Source organism: Arvicola amphibius, chromosome 5 (assembly GCF_903992535.2).
Source record: "Arvicola amphibius chromosome 5, mArvAmp1.2, whole genome shotgun sequence".
Taxonomy (NCBI): Eukaryota; Metazoa; Chordata; class Mammalia; order Rodentia; family Cricetidae; genus Arvicola; species Arvicola amphibius.
The window spans coordinates 98,851,027-98,875,603 of record NC_052051.1 but is presented as its reverse complement, the minus strand read 5'-3'; the positions used below and the strand labels follow the sequence as shown (position 1 = coordinate 98,875,603).

Genomic DNA, 24,577 nt, shown 5'->3' with positions numbered 1-24,577 from the left:
CTCCTGCACTGGGGAAATGGCTCCGTCAGTTTACTGACTTGGATGCACAGCACCTATGTAAAAGTCAAGCATGATGGTGCACATCTGTAAGCACAGCGCTGAGGGGACAGATGTTGGCAGATTCTGAGAGCTCACTGTCTAGTCAGGCTAGTCAAACCGATGATCTCTAGGTTCAGCGAGATACCCTGTCTCAAAAAAGAAAGGGGAGGGGCATTAACACCTGAATCAGCCTCTGGCCTCCCTACTTCTGTGTTGTATGAGAGCTGACGTGGGAATACACAGCACTTCTGCATGCACATAATCACACACTCACACAAACATGTGCATCACACACACTCACAAGAGAAGCAGCATCCTGGGCACTTTGTCTATGCCACATATCTTTTTGTAAACTTTCAATAAACACAGAATGGTACAAAAAGACCAAATTTAAAAAGGGCAATGAAGAAAAAGATATAGAAAATAATATTTCAAAACTGTTACTCTGTATCAGGCAGATGAAACCATTGGGACTGAGTTGTGTTGTCTCCAGAGAGTAGAAGTTATTTTAGGGAGAAAAGAAACTATGACAAAGACTTGAGAGAGCTTGGGAACATTTTATTAGACGACCACTGAGTATAGCTGTCCTTTCAGCCCATTCCCATCTGAGTTTGTCTTAGAGAACCTTCAGGAGTGAGACACTTCTCTATTTTGCTATTTCATATCTGAATACCAAATATGTTCATTTCTAGGTACATCAATAGATCCTAGACTTTATAAAGTTATAGACTGTCAAAAAAGGTTTATTAGGTTAATGACAGATAAGAGTCAGTGGACAGAATTGGCTACATCAAAGCAACATAGGCTATCTAATGGAAGACGCTTCATAAATGTTAATTATTTGAACAAGAGTATAAACTTGGTATATGTATTTTATTATTTAAATATATTCCAGGCTGGCCTCAAATTCACTATTTAACCAAGATGATCTTGAATTTCAGATCCTCCTTCCTTTACCTACCGAGTGCTGAGATTACAAACGTACACCACCATGCCTGGTGTATGTGGGGTAGGGGATGAACCCTGTGCCACACACATGCTAGACAAGCATTCTACCAACTGACCCACACCTCCGACCTTGCGCGTGCATGCGTTTGTATGTGTGTGTGGGGGGGGTGCATATGTTTCTGTTTGCTCAAGTGAACAGTCCATATACATCAGTGACAGATGTTAGCAATTCATTGTTGGCACAGTAAAGAGAGGGAAAAATAGAGGCGTGTTAATGACTGTGGACTTTACCTCCTTGACTGGAAGTCACTACAGCAACAAGATGATTTGGGAGATGAGCCTTTAACACGAGGACCAAAGGCCGGAAGTTATGATGACTAGCATTTAAAAGTTAGTTCTTCAATGACTATGCCATAGCTTACAACTTTCTGCTGGAAGTCACAGTATGGATGCCTGGCATCTGCCTTGGTTCCTGGTTTGTGCCACATTTCTCCTGGTTTCTGGCTTGGTAAGAAAACAATTGGGGGCCCCATTGATATCAACCATTTAGTGATAATCATTTGCTCAGGTTTTGTTTTATGTATCAAAATTTTCATCTTAAATGAGCATTTCTTGCTGGTAGACAGAGGCCAGAAAGGTATTGGGTATAAGAAGTCACTCCGGCAGAGAGGTCTGGAGATTGTGAGAGAAAACTGTATTTTCCTTTCAGTTTCTCTGTTGTGTGACAGGTTTCTTTTGCTAAGACAGAGAATGTGAGTTTTGAAAGCCATTGCTGTTGCTGAGTGGCAGACTGATTGCCACTAGAGTAAGGACATGGGGGAAGACTGAGAAATGTCAGAGGCAATGTCCATACTTCAAGGTTTAATATGGAGATTCCCTTCTGCATCTTTGTGGGTCTAAACTAATCTTCCCTCACTGATGGGCAGTTTGTACCCCAAGCTAGTTCATGGTCTTAGACAGAATTTCTAATGGCCAAGGAAACCCTTTAATTGGACTTAAAATATATCATACTGAGCTGATGGTATACAGATATGAACGGAGAATTAAGCTGTGAGGTGCTGTTTCACCATGTTTGACTGTGGCTCAGTAGCTTCTCGGGAATCTCTTTCTGCACGTGTGCCGGGATGATCTGTGACTGTGTGTGTGATCCTGTGTGAGAAAACTAGGGTGTTTGCTGTCGACATGACGGGAGCCATCTGAGCTGTTCATCCCCATGTCCTGTCGAGCATTTCGGAGGATTCTTTACTTCAGCTGTTAGTTTGAATTTGAATGCAATTGGACTTTACACTTATGTGACACACATTACATTTTTACAGCATGTTTTTGCGTGGAACCATATAACTTAATGACACTCATCCAAATCGGGTGGTAACCATGTAACACAAATAATCTGAGACCCAGGAGGGTAGACTAAATTGACTTTGCTTAGGGAACCCAGGCATAACTCATACAGACTGTCTACCAGTTCTGCTGCCTTCTTCCTAGATTAAGATAAAGGAATAATCAATTATGAAATTTCTCAGAGGGCCTTCGGGAGACAGCCTTCAGTAAGCTGCTTACCACTGCAGGCAAGAGGACTTGAGTTTGACTCCCAGAACACACATAAAAACCCACCTGTGGTGGCATGTGCTTCTAATGTCAATGCTGAAGAGACCAAGATGTGAGGCTTCTGGAGGCCGGTTGATGAGACATCCTAGCCTAGTTGATCAGCCATGGGCCCAGTGAGAGACTCTGTGTCAGAAGTAAGGCAGTTGTCTCCTGAGGAATAACACTTGTGGATGATTTCTGACTGCTATAAGCAGCCCCCCCCCCGGCACACACACCCATGCACCTGTGCATAACCCACCCCAAAATAAATTTCTGATGTTGATTTCAAATTTTATTTACACATTGCATATGTAACTCTGTAATTGGTTTACTATCCATTTGAAAATATATGCATTTTACCCAGGTGCTGGTGGCACAAGCCTTTAATTCTTGCACTTGGGAGGCAGAGGCAGAGGCAACTCTGACATCAAAGCCAGCCTGGTGTACAGGAGAGCCAGGGCTACACAGAGAGAAATTGTTTCAAAAACAAACGAAAAAGGAAAAGAGGAATGTATAATTTTTTTTAAAAAAATCACAAAATCTACCCGTTGGTCCTTTGCTTAGATATTTGGTATTCATTTTGAATGTAGAGTCCTGGGAGAGGCATGAAAGTAAACATGATTTTCCTGAGGTATGAGGAAAGTTTCTGTTATTATTTGGAAATAAATTTTTAGCTCTCCCAAGCACTGCTCCATGAGTGTTACATGACATCGTGTGTAAAGTGAGTGTGTACCAGGGCTGGAGTCTTGTGCACTATGTTCTTTTCCAGCTTTGAAGTTGACTTTTTGTCTGTACCTTTAAACTCATTAAACAGGACGGTTCAGTTTCTATAAGAAGTAAGGATATCTTTATGGACAAAATGTCATGTAAACTCCAGCTTTCTTGTCTGGCATATATGGAAGAAAACAATATGTCATATTAGTAAAAAGAACTGTGTGGTTGTGAGTTAGAGCCACTGTGGCTCATGCTTGTCACCCCAGTGCTTGGATAGCTGAGGCAGGAGGATTGTAGCAAGTTCAGGGTTAGACTTAGACTGAAATGTGAGTTCCAGTTCAAACTAAAAGAGAGACTCTGTTCAAAATAACTACAAAATTGGGGCCAGTGAGATGGCTCAGCAGGTGACACAGCCCTGGCCGCCAAGCTTGATGATGTGAGTTTAGTCCTAGAAACTCAAACTGGACACAGAGAACTGATTATCTCCGGTTCTCCTCTGTCCATCACACACAGACACCATTGAATGAATGAATGAATGAATGAATGAAATCTTAAGGATGATTATAAAAGGGATCTAAACTTGTAACAAAATGTCATTTATGTTTGGGTATCACAATAATATCTTTTTGTGTGTTTCTTTCACAGCCAGCTCCAGAAAACTTTGGTGAGTCTGCTGGAGATTTGCTCTAGAATGCAGGGTAAGGCAGTTATGGGGTGAATGACAAGGACAGAAGCACCAAGGTGGCAGGTGGAATACAGCAGACAACAGCGTGACTGCAGCAGTGACCTGAACTTTGGTCAACACTGGCTTCTTCCGTTCACCAGGACCCATCTGCCCAGCTGAAAAATAGAAGTGCAAGAAAGGCCAATAAAATGGCTTTCGGGTTGAGTGATTTTAGACACTCATTTCCTAGTTAGTCACTCATTCCCACCTTCCACGCTATGCTTACTGACATACGGAGGGAGCAATGCTACTCCTACAGTCACCTGACACCCAAGGGATGTGGAGAGGACAGAGTATGCATCCAAAGTCCTCCATCTGGTCCCCAGTCTGGCTCACAGGAGGGTCTCAAGGAATGAGAGTCCCCCTCACTTAATCAATGCAAGTTAAATTAGAATCTGAGGCAGAATTCCTTCTGATTGTTTGATTAATGAGATCCTCTTTCCTCTCATGAACATAACATTCAATGTGTTTTTTTCTTATTTCAGTCAAAGATATAGATGAGGGAATTGAGCGAGACATATTCGATATCAATGAAGGTTTGTGGATTTTTCTTCATTCTTTTTTTGCTATCATATTTAAAATATTTTTATTATTTGTGTGTGTGTGTGTGTGTGTGTGTGTGTGTGTGTGTGAGAGAGAGAGAGAGAGAGAGAGAGAGAGAGAGAGAGAGAGAGAGACTTGGAGGTCAGAGGACAACATGTAGGAGTCGGTCCTCTTTTCCCACCATGTGAGTTTCCAGGACTCAAACTCAGATGTCAAGGCGAGGTGGCGGGTGCCTTTTACTGCCTGCACTGTCTTGCAGGGCCCCTCTTAGTTTGTTTTATTATCATATTTTACTTGTGTACGATGATGGCTTCCCTTATGACATTTTCATGCATGTATATAACGCATTTGTTCTTGTCCGTCCCATTTCCCTCTGGTTTCCCCAGGCTCCAGCAACCTCCACCCTCTTCTCAGTTAGTCCCACTCTACTCTCTTGGTCTTTCTCTCTTCTTGGGCACTGATGTGTGTCATTAGGGTTTCTTACAAAAGTCTGGATGTGAGGGGTCTTTTACAACTTAACATGGCTACACTGGTAAAGAAAATGTCTCTTCCACATAAAGCAACCACTAACCCTCATATAGAGCCTTGGTTGTGGAATCTTGTGAGCCTTCTTCCTTTGGAAGTCTTAAAACATCATCTATTATGTGGTATGGGAACCCAACGTGAATTCTCTGAATTCTTCTCTTAGGTTTGGGACTGGACCTTTTTGAGGGAGACATCAAACTCAAGGTGAGTTGCAATGATGCTTGCATGGTGAATCATGGTAGGCAGCTGTGAGTATCTGCGGATGGATGGGCACAGGCTGCTTGTTGAGACTCTGTTTCTGAAGGTGCAGCCACTGGTGGCGGTGGTGCTAACTCCCTGACACGCTGTCCCGGAAGGACTCTCATGTCTACGCCTTCATCTTCCATCACTCAAGTTTCTGTGCTGTGAAGGTCACTATCTCACATATGTGGTGCTCTGATTTTAATGACTGCAGCAATAAGAATTTTCATTTAAAAACAGAACTGGGTTAACTGATTGGAGCAGAACAAAACTGAATTTGTAAGTATCTCCAATCTTTTTATCAAAAGAAATAGTAATAATGCTATTATTATCCCCCTCCCCCATCACTACAGATGGTGAGATCAAGGAAGGGCTCTCCCAAAGCTGCTCTTAGAGTGCTGGTCCTGACCTAGTTGTCATGACGCCATGCTGAATACATGTGCAGATGTATATGCAGAGTAAGGGGGTTTAAAACTTCAGTATCTTACTGGACATGGTGGCCTGTCATACATCTTTAATCCCAGCACCCAGGCAGAGGCTTGTTGGTCTCTGAGTTCAAGCAGCCTGGTCTACATGGTGAGTTCCAGGACAGCCAGGGCTGCACAGTGAAACCTGTCCCCCCACCTCCCAAAAAAACTCAAAGCAAAGCAAACCAACCAACCAACAAACAAAAGCTCAGTGTCTTAGGCACTTTTATGATATATACAATATATACGGCCTCTGACACAGACATTACCCGATAGAGCTTAGTGATCTGCAAAATCCCACAATTTCCCCCAGAACTTTGCAGTCACTTCCTTGTATCCCATATCAGAGACTCATCTCTCAGGCCCTCCTTGAAGAAACAGAGCTGTGAGCTAGGCCTGGCATGCTGCTAGGTAGCTGAAGCAGGACAGCTGCAGGTTCAAAGCCTGCCTGGGCTACCCAATCTCATCACAAATCTCAAATTGCAGCTGGGGATACAGCTGCTCATCATTGCTTCACTTCCTTCACCTTAAGGAAACACATAAAAACTTCAGGAGTCCCCTTTGCTCCTAAGCTATTCCCACCCCTTCCCAGCCCATTAGCGCTCCCTGCCATTCTGTCTATGACTCTCCTGAGTCATACACCTTCCCCAACATCATAATCCAAGCCCTGTCCTTTGGTTCCTTGTACGTTTCTCATACCCTTCAAACTTGTCCTGTTTCAAATATTGCATTTCCCTCTCTATAATCTTTTCTACCTGGAAGCCCATTTCCCGTAATAAAGTTATCTTCTAAATGGGGTGGCTGTGGCAGAGATGACTCCCTGAACAAAACACCTGCTTTTCAAGTTTGCAGACCTTGCTGCATTTACTACCCAGGCATTTCTATTATCTGGAGTGACATTTATTATATTGCCAGAGTAGATACACTAATAAAACATCATTCGTATTCATTATGTTTAAATTACTTTGCAAATATTTTTTATTCATCTCTTTTTATCCTATGTGTATGGGTGTTTTGCTGGCATGTGTCTCTGTACTGTGGGGGGCCCACTGGAGCCATAAGAGGTCACTGGGTCACCTGGAACTGGGGTTATGGGTGGTTTTGAGTTACCACATGGGTGCTGGGAATAAACTGGGCCCTCTGCAAGAACAGCAAGTACCCTAACAGCTGAGCCGACTCTCCAGGCCCTCCTTCAGAAAAATTTGAAAATTTTCAGCCATCTTATGTCTGCTTTTTTTTCCTGAGATGCATATTTTTAAAGTTTGGTTTAGTTATCACTTTCCTTCTGTCTATTTACTTATTAATTTGTATGTGTGTGAGCCTGCATTTATTTATTTATGTATATCATATGTATGCTGTGTGTGTATCTGTGTGAGCCTGCTTTTGTTTATATATATCATATGCATGCTGTGTGTGTGAGCTGGCATGAAATTATGTGTACCATATTTATGCTGTGTGTGCCTGTGTGATTAAGCCTGCCTGAGGTTATGTGTACCACATGCATGCAGTTGCTTGTGGCTGCCAGAAGAGGGCACTGGATTCTCTAGAGTTACGGGCAATTGCGAGCTGTTGATGTGGGTGCTGGCAACTGAACTTAGATCCTCTTATAGGGCACCAGGCAGCCTTAACTATAGAGATATCAATACCCTGCTCTTGTGTGTTTTTAATATTTAAACATCTATCAGTACTTACTTATAGTATAGTTTCCAGCAATCTTTTTTGAGTATCATTTCTTCTTTAGTTTCATGTTAAGTATATAAATTAGTTAGTTATTTCCATAAACTTTATTAAATTATGGCCAAAATTCAGACTCATGTCCCATTGGTTTGAGCTACCAGGAAAAACCATAAACTCCACTTATTTCCAGATTGATTATTGATTGGCTTTGTCTAGTTTACCTAACTGATCCTTTTCACATTTATTTTTGACAGCCACAAGGGAAGAGTTCCATCATTGGAGACATCTTTAGATGGCCACATACCATTCCGTATGTTCTAGATGATAGCTTGGGTTAGTATGCACTTTGGAGTATCCACAGCTACTGTGTGTTCCTGAGATGATAGATTAATGTCTACCAGAATGGCCTTGTGTGGTGTTAAGACTTCTGTTGTTCCTCTGTGTGGCTATGTACATTTGCTTTCAAAAAAATAAGCAAAAATGTAGAATTAAAAGATCTTAAATACTTCTGCCTAAATATAAGTTGGGTTTTGACCAATTTAAGAATAATTCAGTCAACCTTGATGGAGATTACTTACTTTGTGTTGAATGCTTTGGTTGGAAGCATCACTTCAGCCCCTAACACCCCTATACCCAAGGAGTCTGGGATATTTGGTGGAAAGTTCCATTCCAAGCCACCGCCCCTGGGAGTTGCCTTAGTTCAAACATAGAGATTAAGGAAACACTCTTGGTTTTAATAAGGCTTGCTCTAGATTTTATTGCTATTTTTAATTCATATTCTCTTTCTTTCACCCTCTCTCCCTCTTCCCTCTCCCTCTTTTCTTCCTTCATCTCCCCTTCTCACTCCCTCCACTCACACTCTCTCCTGCTCCTCTCTGTGTGTCTATGGTGTGAGTGTCATTCTGTGGTAGACAGAGAAGAGTGCTGGATGCCCTGGAACTGGAGTTACAGTCAGCTGTGAACCCCCTGACTGGGGACTCAGGTTGAGTCCTCTGGAAGATCAGTGCTTGATCTTGACCATAGCTATCTCTGCAGCCCAATAGTCTTTCTTTTAAAGCAATATGTCCTCATGTTTAGGTATTTATTTATTCCTTGTGGAGCTAATGGTAGAATCCAGGCCTTGGATATGCTAGCAGATAGAATACCACTGATCACTACCAGATCATAAGTGATTATAAAAACAGATTCACCTTCTTATTATCTTCTCAAGGATCCCAAATTTATAGGCTCGATGTCCTTTAATTATGGCTAGAAACCGATTATGAGTGAGTACATCCCATGTTCATCTTTTTGGGTCTGGGTTACCTCACTCAGAATAGTGTTTTCTATTTCCATCCATTTGCCTGCAAAATTCAAGATGTCATTGTTTTTTACCGCTGAGTAGTATTCTAGCATGTATATATTCCACAGTTTCTTCATCCATTCTTCCACTGAAGGGCATCTAGGTTGTTTCCAGGATCTGGCTATTACAAATAATGCTGCTATGAACATAGATGAGCGTATGCTTTTGTTGTATGATTGGGCAATGGCGCTGGGCTCTGATTCTTCTGCATGGACGGGCTCTGTGGGAGCCTTCTCAGCTTGGTCGATCACCTTCCTGGACCTGGGGGGAGTTGGGAGGACCTTGGACTTAGCATAGAGTGGGGAACCCTGATGGCTCCTTGGCCTTGAGAGGGAGGGAGGGGAGGTATGGGTGGAGGGAAGGGGAGGGAAGGGGGAGAAGGAGGGGAGGGAAGGGGGAGGAGGAGCGGAGGGAGGGGGGAGGAGGAGGGAAGGAGATGGAAATTTTTAAATATAAAAAAAAAAATAAACCATGAGAAAAAAATTCAAATAGGAAGGATGATATAAGTAAAAATCATTATTGAAAAAAAAACAGATTCATGTTTATCCCTTCTAGTTATGTGTATGCATGTATATCTGGTGAGTGAATACCTCATGTTTGCAGTGCTGGCAGAGGCCAGAGGAGACAGTGAATACCCGTGAACTGCTTGGAGTCATTGCATGTAGATTTTAGGAACCAAATTTCAGTCCTCTGGCTGAGCAGTACAAAAGCTTCAAACTATTGAGCCAGTCCCACAGCCTTAGTCCCAGCACAGGGTGTAAAAACAAGTAAAATTTACAAAATAACCAATCAAACAAATTTATATAAAATGATTTTGCTTTGCCAAGATTTTATTTTGCCAAGTTCAGGTGTTAACAAGAGTCCACTATCTTTTATCTTTTCAGGAAATATATAGTTTCTTGCTTAGTAGCAAATTATTAAAAGGTCAGAAGAGGGTTTGGGAAATGACAAGCTTGAGGATGGGAATTCAGAAATCATATAAATGCTTGCTGTGTATAGGAACCAACTGTAATTGAGGAACCCCAGAGCAAGGTGGCTATATATATATATATCTCGAGACTAGCCATATTGGAAAACTCTGAGTTTGATAGAGAGAGCTTCCCTTAATGATTAAGGTAAAGAAGCCATGGAGGATGAGTTCTGAGATCATCCTCAGGCTCCACATCCTGTGCACACTCTTGAAGAGGTTAATTCAGATGCCAAGATTCTGAAGTAATATTGGTTACATCAACACCCATATCCATTAACCAATGTTATTTATTCATACTCTCAGTTTTGGTCTTTGATCGTTTATAGAAGTTGGCCAAAATATACGTTTTCTATTTTATACTGGAATTTTTAATCCATCCTCCATGTTTATTCTTTCATCCAGAGCAGTATGGTTTTTAAGGCTTTATTTATTTATTATATATACATGCAGGCATATATAATAGGTATGCCTGCAGGCCTGAAGAAAGTGTCAGATCTCATTACAGATGGCTGTGGGCCACCATATGGTGGCTGGGAATTGAACTCAGGACCTCTGGAAGAATAGCCAGTGCTCTTAACCTCTGAGCCATCTCTCCAGCCCCAGCAGTATGGTTTTTTACAACAGGCACAGGATTTTTTAATTTTCCTGGGGAGGCATGTTCTCCACAGTGATTGGGAATGACTGGACCGCATCTGATCTGGAGGCTTGTGAGAGGGCTCCCAAGGAATTTCCTGATGGTAGTGGTTGCCTTGTCTGTTTCTTGTTGATCTACTTTCATTGGTCCGATGTCAGCCTTTGCTGCATCTTCCACATAATCCGGAAGATTGACACCTTCTATTTTGTCATTCCCAGAGGAAACATTATTTCTAGGAATACCTTCTCAGATTTCCTATTCGACCACAATTAAAACATTTAGTATTTTGATGTCTCTTCATATCTTTGGAAACTGTTTCTCCTACCCAAGCTTCAATATTATAGTCAAATGACTCAACATTGACTGTGTGTAGAATCCATTCAGCCATTGGTGCTGATCTGATCTTTAAAGGTCCAAGTATCTTTTTGCATTCTTTATTGGCATTTTCAAAGCCAGAGATTCAATAAGTATTTGTCTAGCTTCTAGATCTGTTACCCCTATTTGTACAGCTTCAGTTAATCTTTGTTAAAAGTCACTAAAGGTTTCTCTTGGGCCTTGTATGACCTTAGTATATGATTCAATTATAATTCCTAGTTCTTGAATCCTGTTCTAAGTATTTAAGGCTCTTGTGTGGCATAGGGACAAGATGTGATTGTTGTAAATAGCTTGACTCTATGGATCAGCATAAGAGCCCTAGCCAAGAATTTGACCTTGGGAAGCCTCCAACCCTTTAACTCTACCTTGCTGTTCTAGAGCTTTACCCTCCTCTCTCCAATAGTACTTCCACCATAACTGCAGCCCATCTTCTAGCACCACTGAGATTAATTAAAACCAATGCTTGAGAAACCCATGTTTACCCTCTCCCTACCAAATAGTGAACGTATGCCATAAGATACTACTGTTTGCTTGATTTCTTATACATCTTTCATACCTATAGGTTTCCATTTACATTCTTTGTATCCATTTGAGTATTGAATATTTGCTGGCTTTTCAGAGAAAATAATATGATAAGTAGCTAAAAACTCTTGGTAAGTCATCTCTGACTCTGAGAGGTACTGGCGATGTTAAATCCTTTGCCTGTACCTCCTCTCCTTGCTTATCAGTTCTGACAAATTCCTCAATCAATTCAAATCGTTTAATAATTCTACACATGTGATTCTAAGATTTTAAATTTTTCCTTTAATGCTATCTTGTCATCTTTAGATATTATCTGGAATTACTAACAAATTTAGTCAATTACTTAAAATCTGCACACAGAGGTTTGAGTTGGGCAGAATATCAAGGAACCCACATCTGGCAGGCAGTTGCAAGTAGCAAAACTATTAGTCAAAGCTTGGCATTTGCAGATCCAAACTGGAAATGCAAGCCAGAGCAGCCCCTGATCCGAGAGTCAGAGCTAGACCTGATCATAGCAGGTCTGGCAGAAGTTGGGGAGGAGTTTTGGCAAAAAGCCGTGAGTGGCAGCAAGTCAACCACTTAGTAGGTGGTACCAAACCAAATGAGCAAAGGCAGCAGGAAATTGCCAAGTCACCATGCAGCAGGCCAGCCAAACGTGTGCAGCTGTGAGCCAGGAGGGTAGTTAAGCAGCAGAGTGGTAGTTTAAATGCATGGGGTGGGAGAAGGCCACAGACAGGGTTCTGGGCAAGGTCCAACAATGGCATGGACTCTGCCATGTTGGGCGCCAATTTGTTGGCATACAAAGAGTTCCACAAATAGCCTGAAATGGAGTATAACAAAGGTTTATTTATCTGGGGATAAACTCACAGAAAGAGTAAAGATCTGCAATCCTCTGCACACGTTGGGAACTGGAAACCGAATCCAGTAGCCAAGAGGCACCACACATGCTTTTTCCTCTGCATTTACATTACATGAGACTATGCCCATTGTGGGCTGCTATCTTAAAGGCATAGCTAAAGGAGCTCCCACAGCTTCCACCCACATGCACACACACATGGCCACATGCCCACACATGTGCACAATACACACACACACACACAAAGGAAAAGGGTGGGGATAGTCAAAACGAATCTAATACAAAACTAAAAAAAAAAACTTTTCATACAAAAGAAATTTAGTTATGAGCTAGGTATGGTGGGGCACACCTGTCATTCCAGCCGTCCTCTGGAGGAAAGGCAGATGATCCTGAGCCCAAGACCTGACCAGAGATGGACAGAGACAGACACAGACAGGGACAGAGAGAAAGAAACAGAGAGAGAAAGAGGTAGACACAGAGAGAGACAGCCAAACAGAGACAGACGGAAAGACATAGAGGACAGACATAAAGAGGCAGGCAGAGAGAGCTGACAGAGACACAGAGAACACAAACCAGCCTGGCTCAACTGTAAAGAGTTCAGTTTCTCTGTGAACAGGAGAAGCAGTGGCCTCTGATGAATATGAGTCTGAAAAACACCCTTTGGGGAATATGAAAAAATAATGTCTCTACAGAATCAAGCAATTTCTCTAGAGACACCGCTGTGCCTTTTGATGACTTTTGATGGCCTCAGCGATGACACATGTGGTGCTGATGTCAATGACAGATAGCAACATGGACTCCTGAAGGTGAAGGCAGAGCCGCAGTCACACACACAGGAAGGTACACAAGGAGAAGGTCAGGACTTTCCCCAAAGATAGCGAATGGTTATCAGTCCCAGGCAGACACAGCTACTAGGAGTGGCTCCACTACTAAAAATAGGTCTGTTGTTTAAGAAGACACCTGAGTGTTCTCACAGGAATGTATCACGCAATCGAGATTGGGAGCTGAAACAAAGCCTCATTCAAGCAGAGTGGACTGCACTGAAGTCTGATTCCATCTAAATGTTGCTAAGATATAAGAGAAGTCTCATTCACCTTTGTCTTGTACTTCTGTGTTCATTTCTTCCCCCGCTTTCACTCCCCAATTTTTGCTAGTGTGTCCACTATCCCAATCAAAGCAATTGCAGTATACGCTACCCCAGAATCTGCCCGCAGATGTGACCCACCCTGTGACAGCTTGTTAGAATTACCATAATACATACATTTGCCTTGCCACAGTATTCGAAAAAGAACTTGCATTTCTGTTACCATAGCAGGAAAAGATCTTCTTCTGCTCCACTCCATGCAGGAGCGTGTTTTGCAGTTTTCCAGCAACCTCATGGCCTTCCACAGCATGCTCCTTGCTGGCCTCTTGCTGGTGGCTGCTAGAGTTTAATTTATTTGCTGCCCTCCTTGATAATATTACTGATTCTGATTTCAGTTTTACATTTGTTTTGCTTTTGTTTTTTTTCTTCTTCATGTAACATTGGTAAAGAATCCAGAAATATGACAGAAAGGTGGAATAAACATTAAATTTGCACATTCTTTGCTAATGTTTTTTATAACTACAAAGCTTTGCTACAAATTTATGCATTTCCCTCAAAGCAGCTTGATGTCTGTCTGTGTGATCCCTAAACATCATTGTAGACTATAAAATGTAACACCATAATAACATTCCTAATAGAATTAGTATGTCTGCTTTTGAATGTTTATACTGAACTTTAACACTTTGTATTACTTGGGTTATTTTGCTCTGGTTACAAATGGCTCAAGTAGAAAAACAGTCCCATCCATATTAAGACAGTGCACAAAAGTGTAGGTAAAATGTGTACAGTTACTTGATTTTAGATAACTAGAATTGTCCTTTATTTCGCCATCTCTGTAGAAGGAATCTGTGCTTTGTATTGCAAGGCAGTCTCTTGTGTCTTCATAGCGTCTTCTTCACACACAGTTAAAGTTTGGAGCACTAGTTAATTATTTACTTTGTTATAATTTTTAATAAATTGGATAGGTAGTATCACATATGTAATTAAACTGATGTGGCTGTCTTTTTTTAAAAAAAGTTAAGGCACAGTTTTTCAGTCTTAGGTTAAATAATGTCCTTTGAATATGTTAAAATTCACGAGAATTGGGGTTTTGATGTATCACTATTTGATAGAAACAGTGGCTATAAATTTGTTGGCTTTGAGATGTTTTACTTAAAGAGCAGAAAAGTAGCACAAGGAGAGTATAGGAGAACATGTGTTAGGATTCTTAGTGTTATCTGAATAAAACAGAATAAACAAGGATTAAGAACTATTTATATTGGTCAAGTGTTGCAGTACGGTTTTCTGTAAACTTGAAATCTTGATCTATTCTTTCCTTGTATCATTTCAAAACAAACTTGAAGATATTTTGTCTGCAATACACAATTGTATAGTTCATATCCTATGAAATGAGGTGTGACTATTATAGACCAAATGGTAAGCTGAACTATGGTAGCAGAATGGAAATTGTTAGTTGAGAGAAAAATGCTATCTTTACATGGTTATTATTATGAATTCATCCTTTTCACACTGATAAACTTGTGAAGATCCTTCTAAAATAAAAAAAAGAAACAAGCATTTCTTGAACAGGGGCTGAAGCTCACTTGGTAGAGAGCATGTCTGGCACACAGTCCTTGTGCATCACACACATCAGGGCTCTCCACAGACAGCTGGCTCTTAGTGAGGGACCAAGAAGAGAGTACTGAGTGTGGGGATAGCCAAGGATGCAGCTCAGCCTAGGGAACAACTGTTTAGAAAACATGATAGGTTAAGAATTCAGCATGGAGTTGGGTACTAGTAGTGCATACTATTAGTTCCAGAACTTGCGAGGCAGAGGCAGGCAGAGCTCTGTGAGTTCCAGGACAGATTGGTCTACAGAGTGAGTTCTAGGACAGGCTCCAAGACTACACAGACAAAACCCTATCTCAAAAAAGAAAAGAAAAGAAAAAGAAAAAGAAAAAAAAGAATTCAGCATAGATTCTCCAATTCAAGTAAACAAATTTTTTATATAATGCAATTATGGTGTCCTAGGTTTTTCTGGTTGTTTAAGCTAATGTATTGTATTTTTCTTGTTGTATTTTTTAATGACATTATTTGTCTATTCTGTTTATGTATGTGCCACAGTGTACACACAGAGGAACCGTATCACATGTAGGTCTCAGGAACTACTCCAATGCTGGGCGGTGGTAGCACACGCCTTTAATCCCAGCACTTGGGAGGCAGAGGCAGGCGGATCTCTGTGAATTTGAGATCAGCCTGGGGTGCAAGAGCTAGTTCCAGGACAGACTCCAAAGCTACAGAGAAACCCTGTCTTGAAAAAGAAAAAAAAAGGAACTACTCCAATGTTTGCTGAGATCCTGGGATTTTCAGGAACTTCCTTCATTCTTGGGATGGCAAGGATTTCTGCCATGAGCCAGGTCAAGCATTCTACAAATGACCCAAACTTAGCCAAGGCCTGTGGTAGTAAAGACACACAGTAAATGGACAGCTTACCCTGGTCGAGGTCTCTGCATTTTGTGATGCTTTCACACATGTTCTGCTTGGTTCACAGAAGGATGAAGGTCTCCTCTCAAAGCTTTACTATTGGGCCCCATTTCCAGCCCGCTCTAAGAGAGTGATGTGGTGACTTTATTTTAAGAATCTCAGTGCACACTTTTGTCTTCCATCAGATATGAACGCTAAAGGAGTTATCCTCAAAGCCTTCGAGCGCTACCGCCTTAAAACGTGCATCGACTTCAAGCCCTGGTCTGGAGAAGCTAACTACATATCAGTGTTCAAGGGCAGTGGGTAAGTTCAAGGGTTACCTGGTAAGGTTCTGAGGTGGCTATTGTTCTCCAAGGAACAATAGACACCACAGTAATCATTCAAGGTCTGGACCTTCAGATGGGGCCACAACTTCCTTTACTATCTGGGCAGAGCATGACCTTTAGACCTGGTTTCTCTGGCCATAAAATAAAGTTTTTTACAGTATTAGAGGGCCTGCCTGGTATGTGTCCATCCCTGTGCCACAGTACTATGAAAAGGAATGAGTAGGAAGGAACGAGGAGGAAGGGGGAGAAAGAAAAAAAGAAAAGGAAGGAAAGAAAGAAGGAAGGAAGGAGCAGTCAACCTGGTACTGGAGAGATGGCTCAGTTGCTGAAATCCTTGCTCCAAAGCAAAAAGACCTCCTGAGTTTGGATCCCCAGCACCATTTGAAAAAAACCTAGATGAGACAACTTTTCATTCAGGGAGATAGGAGCAGATTCATGGATGTCACTGGCCAGTCAGCCTAGTCAAATTGCTGAGCTTCAGGCTCTGTGAGATACCCTGTTTCAAAATGTAAGGTGGAGGGCAACTGAGGAAGACACACTCTGGCCTCCACATGCATACACACCTGCACAAACATGTGTACACACATGCACATTCAGTAAAATACATAAGAAAATTGAAAATGGTTTCTTACATATAACCAGACTACCAAAGTCAACAAATAGTGTGAATGGATGCCATTTATCCAATAGCCCTGTGAGCTTCATCTCATTGACAACTGAATATTCTTTATTCTCCCTGCTAGTGAAATGTACTGTACATAGTGTGTGAGTTCATTTTAGCTGAGTAAGTCTTACTGTTTGACAGGTGGCAGTGTCATTGACCTGAACACAGTGATTCTGAGCGATTGTTGTTCCTATAGAACTCCTATCTGTTAACTGATGAGATAACTCAGTGGTTAAGACCCTAGATGCTCTTGTAGGGAACTGCACTCTGTTCCCAGCATCCGTGTTAGCTGGCTCACACACATTCGTGATTCCAGTTCCAGGGGTTCAGCTCCCTCTTATGACTTCTGGGGTATCCAACCACATACGTATACCCAGACAGACACTCACAGAGATAAACAATGAAATTAGGAAATAAAACAACTCATGGTGAAGGGCATAGCAATGCCCATTTAGAAAGGGTTGCGATTCCCAGGATGAGCACGGCTGAGAGCAGTTCCATGTCCACACTCAGCAAGAGGACATATGCACCTATGTCTTGTGACCTTGTGCTCCTCATGCAAACAGCCTGTCCCTCCCTGGTCTGCACACTCTCCGTCAGGTGCTGGTCTTCAGTGGGGAACTGGCATGTTGGGAAGCAGGAGCTGTCCATCGGGGAAAACTGTGACAGAATAGCAACGGTTCAACACGAGTTCCTCCATGCCCTGGGATTCTTGCATGAGCAGTCTCGTTCTGACCGAGATGACTATGTCACTATAGTTTGGGACAGGATTCTATCAGGTATGTTTCTCTTATATACCTAGTTATAGGTCAACTCTCTGAGGATGTTTGCATCAGGACCAGCCTGGCAATGGGTGTCTGTGCTTTGATACCAGAGGTACTTGACTGTGTCTACAAATTCATCTGATATCAAATTGCAATCAGTTGTCCAATAACAGGATGCAAAGCAGCCTGGTGTCTTCTCTAAATACACTCAGGGAAATGTTTTAAAATGATTGTCTTTGGAGCTCATGATGGCTTATAAAAATAACATTTTGAATCTACCATTATCTTTATAAACATATATGGGCAACAAGGTGATATTCTGCTATGTTTGTATTGATTAAAACAGCACATTTAGAGCCTCAATAAAATAAACTCAGTCACCATGCCTGTCACTTCAGGAAGTATTTTTTTGTGAGAAGACATTAGTTGCAAAGACACTTATTTATAATTTTATAATAATATGTGCTGTTATGAATTATAATCAATGTAATGTAAATTCATGTGCAAGAATCAATAACCTTTGAGTTCTCAGTGATGTCCATCTTTTCTAATGACTCTTGGCCACATTATCAACGCAGGGTCCCATTTTAGCAGACTCCCTAAAGGCCTGCTTTTACTTGGTCCGCTGTGAGCACATTAAACCGTCAGCAGTGCTGGCCAGTGACTCTGAATGTTTCGACGGTTTCATAGAACCTTCCTTCCCAACAGCAGTTGGTAGAAATTAGACTTTTGGCTGGACTGGAAGTGTCAAGTTGTTAGTTTGACTGTTGCTATCACAGTTGTGCATGATAGCGGGTCCAAAGACAGGGGTGTCTGGAACACGTGACACTCAGGACATAATGTGCACAAAGTTTACTCTATTACATTTTTGATTTCTCAGTTTAGAGTGTTTAGTAAGAGCACCTTCATTTTATGAACATAAAAAAATTAATTAAAACATATCCAGGCAGAGAATACAATTTCGACATCTTCAGTGACAGTGTGACAGATTCCCTGAATGTACCCTATGACTACACCTCAGTCATGCACTACAGTAAAACAGCTTTCCAGAATGGAACAGAGCCCACCATTGTCACAAAGATCTCAGATTTTGAAGATGTGATTGGCCAAGAAATGGACTTCAGTGACTATGATGTGTTGAAGCTGAACCGGCTGTACAACTGCTGTAAGTGATGAGCACTTGAAATGACCTCTCCTTGCTGGATAAGGGATGTTCTGGACACCTTTGGGGTCTCTGAGATCATAAAAGTTTGATTTAAAAAAATCAGAACATCACGCAGGTCCCAATCTACTAGCCGTTTCCAGCACTTGTCCTTCTTACAGAGTTTGCCTTGAGATTTACTAAAGCAGCTGGAGTCCTTGCAGAAATGAGCCCCATGCTGACTTTCGAAGGGTTTGCTAATTCCAGTGCAGACCGTTTCTAGATTCAAGCCTCTTTTAAGTCATAATGAAATGTGCAGTTGTCCCGTAAGTGAGACAAAATAACCTTTGCTGTGGCATTAAGGTTTGACTAACAGGAGGAATAGTGACTCAGTTTCCCACAAATAGACGAGAAGAAAGGGTTGGTGTGGACTGGGAATTCATGCACACAAACTAAGTTTGTTTTGGGCTTCTGCAGGCAGAGAAGTGTCTTCCAGTCAGGAGGTCACACAGTCAACCAGATGTTCCCTTTTCAGTGATGTTCCTCATAGTTCTGTGACCAGCTCAGGTTTGACCACTTCCATCACTGTGTTGAACAAATGCTCACATCCGTTTCCTTCTTTGCTTTTGTAGCTTCTTCGCTGAGTTTTATGGACTTCTGCGATTTTGAGTTGGAAAATATCTGTGGCATGATCCAAAGCTCAGGAGACAATGCTGACTGGCGAAGGGTTTCCCAGGCCCCCGGGGGCCCAGAGAACGATCACTCCAATATGGGCCAGTGCATAGGTAACGGATTTCAGGATCAGTGGCTCCAACCTTCTTCTTCAGGCTGAAAGATGGGTGATTCATCTCTCATTTCTATTGTAATTATTGTTGGTTTTAAGATAATCTATCTGTATTATTCCAGACTATGTGTATGTGTGTGAGGTCGGGGGTGTTCACATGTGAGTGTAAGCGCCTTAGAGGACAGAGGCCTTAGATCCTCTGGAGTTACGAGCAGTTGTGAGCTGCCTAACTTGGGTGCAGGGAATGGAACTCTGGTCCGTTACAAGAACATTAGGTGCATTGAACCACTGAGCAATCTCTCCATCTCCTCTATCAGAATTGTTATTGGTAGCCCATGCAGTTTCTCTGAAGGAATGAGACTTGTGCACGGTAATGGGATGCCGTGTCTCTGCCTTACTCATTCAGAATGGCTTCCTTCTACATCTCACACAGTACATATGCGGAGCGGAACCGCAATGCACCTCCTGCATGCACTTTTATTCCAGGGGCTCTGTTGTCTCCTCCCATACGTCACACAATGTAGGAGACGAATGAGCACCGCTGGGCTGTGTGTCACTCCACAGAGAATCCTAGCTGGAGGTAATTGTGTGTCCTGGGTACCAAAATACCTACAATGACGACAGGAACCTCCAGTCTAGGTGTTTCCAAATTCTTCCTGTTTTTGGAAGCTGTAGCAAGAGAAAGGGTGTCTAACTATGTCTCATTTGCAAAGTCCCTGCTTATAGAACTGCGACATAATGCCCAGTACAACGTCATGTTCCGTTTGTTTCCTCTTGCTATACCTGAGTACCCGAGACTGGGTGCTTTATTTTAAAATATCACTTTCTTATGGCTATGTACATGGGATAATTTAAGAGCAGGGTACCTGGTGTCTGCTTGTCAGCTGAAGAGGGACATTCTGCTGCATCCCAGAGCAAGGGTCACCACATGATCAAACAGAACATTCTGCTGGCTCAGGTCTCTCTGCAAAAGCCACAACTGCGCACACCATGACTTCATGTTATTCTGTCACCTCCAAAGATCCCACTTCCAAATGTCCTCAACATAGAAGTTTGAACGTTATTCCCCATGCGTGAACTCTGGGGCAAACCAGGCTATAGCATCCATGCATGGTGGGAACTCAGCAAACACTAAAGAAAGCAGCTTTAGCTCAGAGCTCTGCTGTCTTCATTGTGCTTCTGTGCCCACAACAGATTCCGGCTTCTTCATGTATTTCGACACCAGCTCTGCAAATGTGGGGGACAGAGCAATGCTGGAGAGCAGAATGCTGTACCCCAAGAGAGGGTTTCAGTGCTTGGAATTTTACCTGTACAACAGTGGAAGTGAAAGGGACCAACTGACAATCTACACCCGAGAGTACATTGCAGGCCACCCAGACGGGGTTTTAACCCTGCAGAGAGAAATACAAGGTACAGTATCCACAGTCTCACAGTTTGGATGCAGGTGAGACCTCTTCAATTACTGTGGCTACTGGCAGCAGAGCAGGGGGTAAAAATATTGACTTTCAATAGAACTTGTCTGCCTTATTTGTAAGGAAGATAAAATAAGGGTCCTTACTTAGAAAACATAGCTGGTCTCTGGAACTGTACGTAGTAATAAAAATGCACTGTGAACTCTGGATGACATGGGGAGCGTTGATAGTAAAGGAAAAAAAAACTAAGGATTATTATGCATTAATATGTATGTTATCGCAAACATTTATATATATATGTATATATATGTATGTATATATATGTATGTATGTATGTCATTGTCCATGTTTGGGATGCAGATCTTCCCAGGATGAACAACCTGTGCCTATGAATGAAGACAGTCACCCAAGACTGCTTGTGATTCCTTCTGGGCCTCGTGGGGAGGAAGGACCACACTGAAGCCAAACCTTCAAATGTAGATGGAAGGTTTTGCTCAGTCTGTAATCTATCCATGGGCAGGAGCACTTTCTGTAACCTGAATGTTTACAGTTTATTTCCAGACAGTTTCAATTGTCACTGAGTGCTGATATAGTCGAGCTTCCCTCCAGCATGAACTGACAGTTTGCATGACTTTCTGCCGTGTTGTCGCGGGGGCTCCTGAAGTGCCTCTGCCTGCCGTTTCTCTGCAGTAGGGGTAGATGGTAGTTTGACTTTCCCTTCCCAGCTTCCCTCTTACCAAAGGTATCCTATGACTGGAAGAGAGACTAACCTCTCATTTCCAGCTTAAATGAGCTAAAAATCTCCCCATGCAGTGAGCTAAATGTGCAAGACAGGAAGGAAGTGGATGTTAGCAAAGAGCGGTTGCCACGGTCGGGTAAGCACTTGTAACATCGAGTCACCAGGAATGAATGGGATGTGGCTTCCTGGGCTTGGAGATTCCTGATTAACTCTGCTTAAATTCTACTGAAATTTAAGTATTCCAGTTTTATTACATATACATAAAGAAATCTTTATGAGAGTACCAGCAAATCACAGATGTTAATATGGTTTGACTGTTAACTAACATGGAATGCCAGGTAACTGGTAAGCAGAATGTAGCTCTCAGAGATGGGTTTCTTACCCATCTCTGAGAAAGAGTGAGCTATCTGAGAGCAGGAATGTAAACATTAAATACCCAGTGAATGGTCCAACCGCAGCAATGCCCTGAGATAAAGAATTGAGAAGCCATTCACCAAATCTATAAGTATCTTTGGCTCACCAACTATTATTTCCCTTTGAAGTATAGGATTCTAATATTGACTATATCAGGAAAGAATTCATAATCCTTCATTGGCCTTGAAACAGTGACTCTTTCTGCAGATATACCCACTGGGAGCTGGCAACTTTACTACGTAACATTGCAAATGACTGAAAAATTCCGAGTGGCATTTGAAGGACTCAGAGGCCCTGGTCCATCATCGGGTGGTCTGTCTATTGATGACATCAATCTCTCAGAAACCAGCTGTCCTCACCATATCTGGCATATACAGAATTTCACACAACTTCTTGACAGCCAGAATACCGATGTGTATAGTCCTCCATATTATTCTCCTGAAGGCTATGCTTATCAGGTTTACCTGGATCTGAATTCCTCAAATAGAGTAGGAATTTATTTCTTCCTGATCTCTGGTGCCAATGACGATCAATTACAGTGGCCGTGTCCCTGGCAACAAGCCACAATGACACTCTTGGATCAAAATCCTGACATCCGGAAGCGTATGTCCAACCAGCTGAGTATAACTACAGACCCAACGATGACCAATGGTTTGTAGCTTCTTATTTTCCGCATAGCTAGGGACTTGAACATTGTTCAAGGAGGGATGGTCATTTGGGAATGAGAGATTGCACCGTTGGTTAGTTATGGAAGTTCATCCTTGAAGTAAAGATTTTCAGCTTCAGGGAAAGGATTCAATTATGGAAGACAGTTCTCAGTCAGAGGCTGTTAGGAATATTAGCAAAGACTGTGACACTGGGATTTAATCATCCCTGCATTCTAGGTATTGGCTAAGGACTGTTGGCTTTAGAGGCTGGCATGCTTGGGTCTAATTCAAGATTAGCTAATCCGATTAGCTCTGTGATCCTGAAGTCCCAGGGTGCTTGGCTGTTAAACCAAGGCAGGAACAATAGCCCCATAGGATCATTAGGAGAATTAGGAGAGGTCAATATGGAAGGCTTGGGGAGGGAGAGCTCCTCTGATATTGAGTTTCATTCGCCCATGCTGCCTTAGTCACACTGCTGGCATTGTGAGACCCAATCAGCTCTTGAGAAGAGGGTCTTCAGTCAGAATGGAGATGCTAGGACACTGGTGGCAACAGCTTGGAAGTGGGCGGTGACATCTTATTAATGCACTGTAGAGGGTTGTCACTCATGGTGGCTACATTCCAAGTCTCAAAAAGAGTCATCGCCCAGGGAGCCATGATCACACTTGGAATTTCACGAATCTTTTGTCCCTGCAAACTGACTAGAGGGAAACACAGAATTATGGGAAACTGAATATCATCAAAGGAATTTTAAAAACCACAAGTATGGATCAAAATGACATAGGAAAATAGTGACTGAATCTGATAGAAAAAAAATAACAGAAACTGGAAGGTTTAAACATGCAGAATATTTCATTCTTTCTAACACATTCCTCCTGATGGCACTGAAATGCCATTAAGTTCAGTTTATGAGATAAATTGTTCATTGCTCTTACAGGAAACTCTCAGCTACTCACTGCCTTAACTCAGTTTAAAGGGCCAATTGCAGCTCAGAAGGCTGCTGAGACTTGATCCCACCAGACAGAAGGGTTTTTGTAACAGACACCATACATAGGGTGATATCCCGACGTGGTAACTCTCAACTCATTGTCTAGAGCAGCAGTTCTCAATCTGTGGGTCCCAACTCCTTGTGGGGAGGGTCAAATGACCATTCACAGGAGTTGCCTAAGACCGTCAGAAAACAGAGATACTTACATCAAGATTCAAATTGCAGCAAAATTACAGTTATGAAGTAACAGTGAAAATAATTTTAGGGTTAACATGAGGAACTGTCTTAAAGGGTCGCAGCATTAGGGGGCTTGAGAACCACTGGGCTAGGGTTTGGTTCTCACTCGTGAGCAGTCTCATTTCCTGAGGTGCAATGTGAATGAACAAGTTGCAATGATGTGCCTAGGACTACATCATAGGTCAATGGCATCAATCAGTTCTCTTCAGCTTCATCCTACTGGTGTCTCACAGCCTTGCCTTTCCTACCACTGAAAACTATGATGATGCTAAACACAGCCTATTCATATAAATTGTTTTTTCAGGTAATGGAGACTATTTTTGGGATAGGCCTTCCAAGGTGGGAAATTTGGCTTCCTTCCCTAATGGAACTCAGTATTACAGAAGCATAGGCTATGGAACCTGGACCTTTATAACCTACGAGAGGCTGAAGAGCAGGGAGTTCGTCAAGGGAGATGATGTTTACATCCTACTGACTGTTGAAGGTATAGAAACAGCAGTAGTTTGATGGGAGCTTGCTCCTTGTTGTAGCCATTGGTTGTCTGCTGTGTTCTTCTGGGTTTTGTTTTTAGATTTGTTACAGGATGTGGGAGGAACTGGACACAAATGGGAACGTTTTTGTATGAATGATTAGAAATATGAAAATAGCTTAATTTGAAACATCAAAGGTTATAGAGTTAAACATTTATTTACTGTATTATGGAATAACAGTTGAAATCTTTAGGTGGAAATGTATTATTTCCTCAGACAGG

General features: G+C 42.1%; 1 protein-coding gene across 1 annotated transcript in view; it reads left to right on the top strand.

Moving 5' to 3' along the window:
- Nucleotides 1-1,432: 1,432 nt before the first annotated feature.
- LOC119815303 (meprin A subunit beta-like) overlaps nt 1,433-24,577 on the top strand; it is a 30,316-nt gene continuing 7,171 nt past the window's right edge. The window contains exons 1-12 of the mRNA XM_038331443.2: nt 1,433-1,495; nt 3,934-3,952; nt 4,498-4,548; nt 5,244-5,284; nt 7,719-7,797; nt 15,896-16,013; nt 17,301-17,479; nt 18,411-18,629; nt 19,238-19,390; nt 20,584-20,799; nt 22,162-22,605; nt 24,131-24,310. Of these exons, the coding sequence (XP_038187371.2) occupies nt 1,433-1,495; nt 3,934-3,952; nt 4,498-4,548; nt 5,244-5,284; nt 7,719-7,797; nt 15,896-16,013; nt 17,301-17,479; nt 18,411-18,629; nt 19,238-19,390; nt 20,584-20,799; nt 22,162-22,605; nt 24,131-24,310 (1,762 nt within the window). The remainder of the gene's footprint in view (nt 1,496-3,933; nt 3,953-4,497; nt 4,549-5,243; nt 5,285-7,718; nt 7,798-15,895; nt 16,014-17,300; nt 17,480-18,410; nt 18,630-19,237; nt 19,391-20,583; nt 20,800-22,161; nt 22,606-24,130; nt 24,311-24,577) is intronic.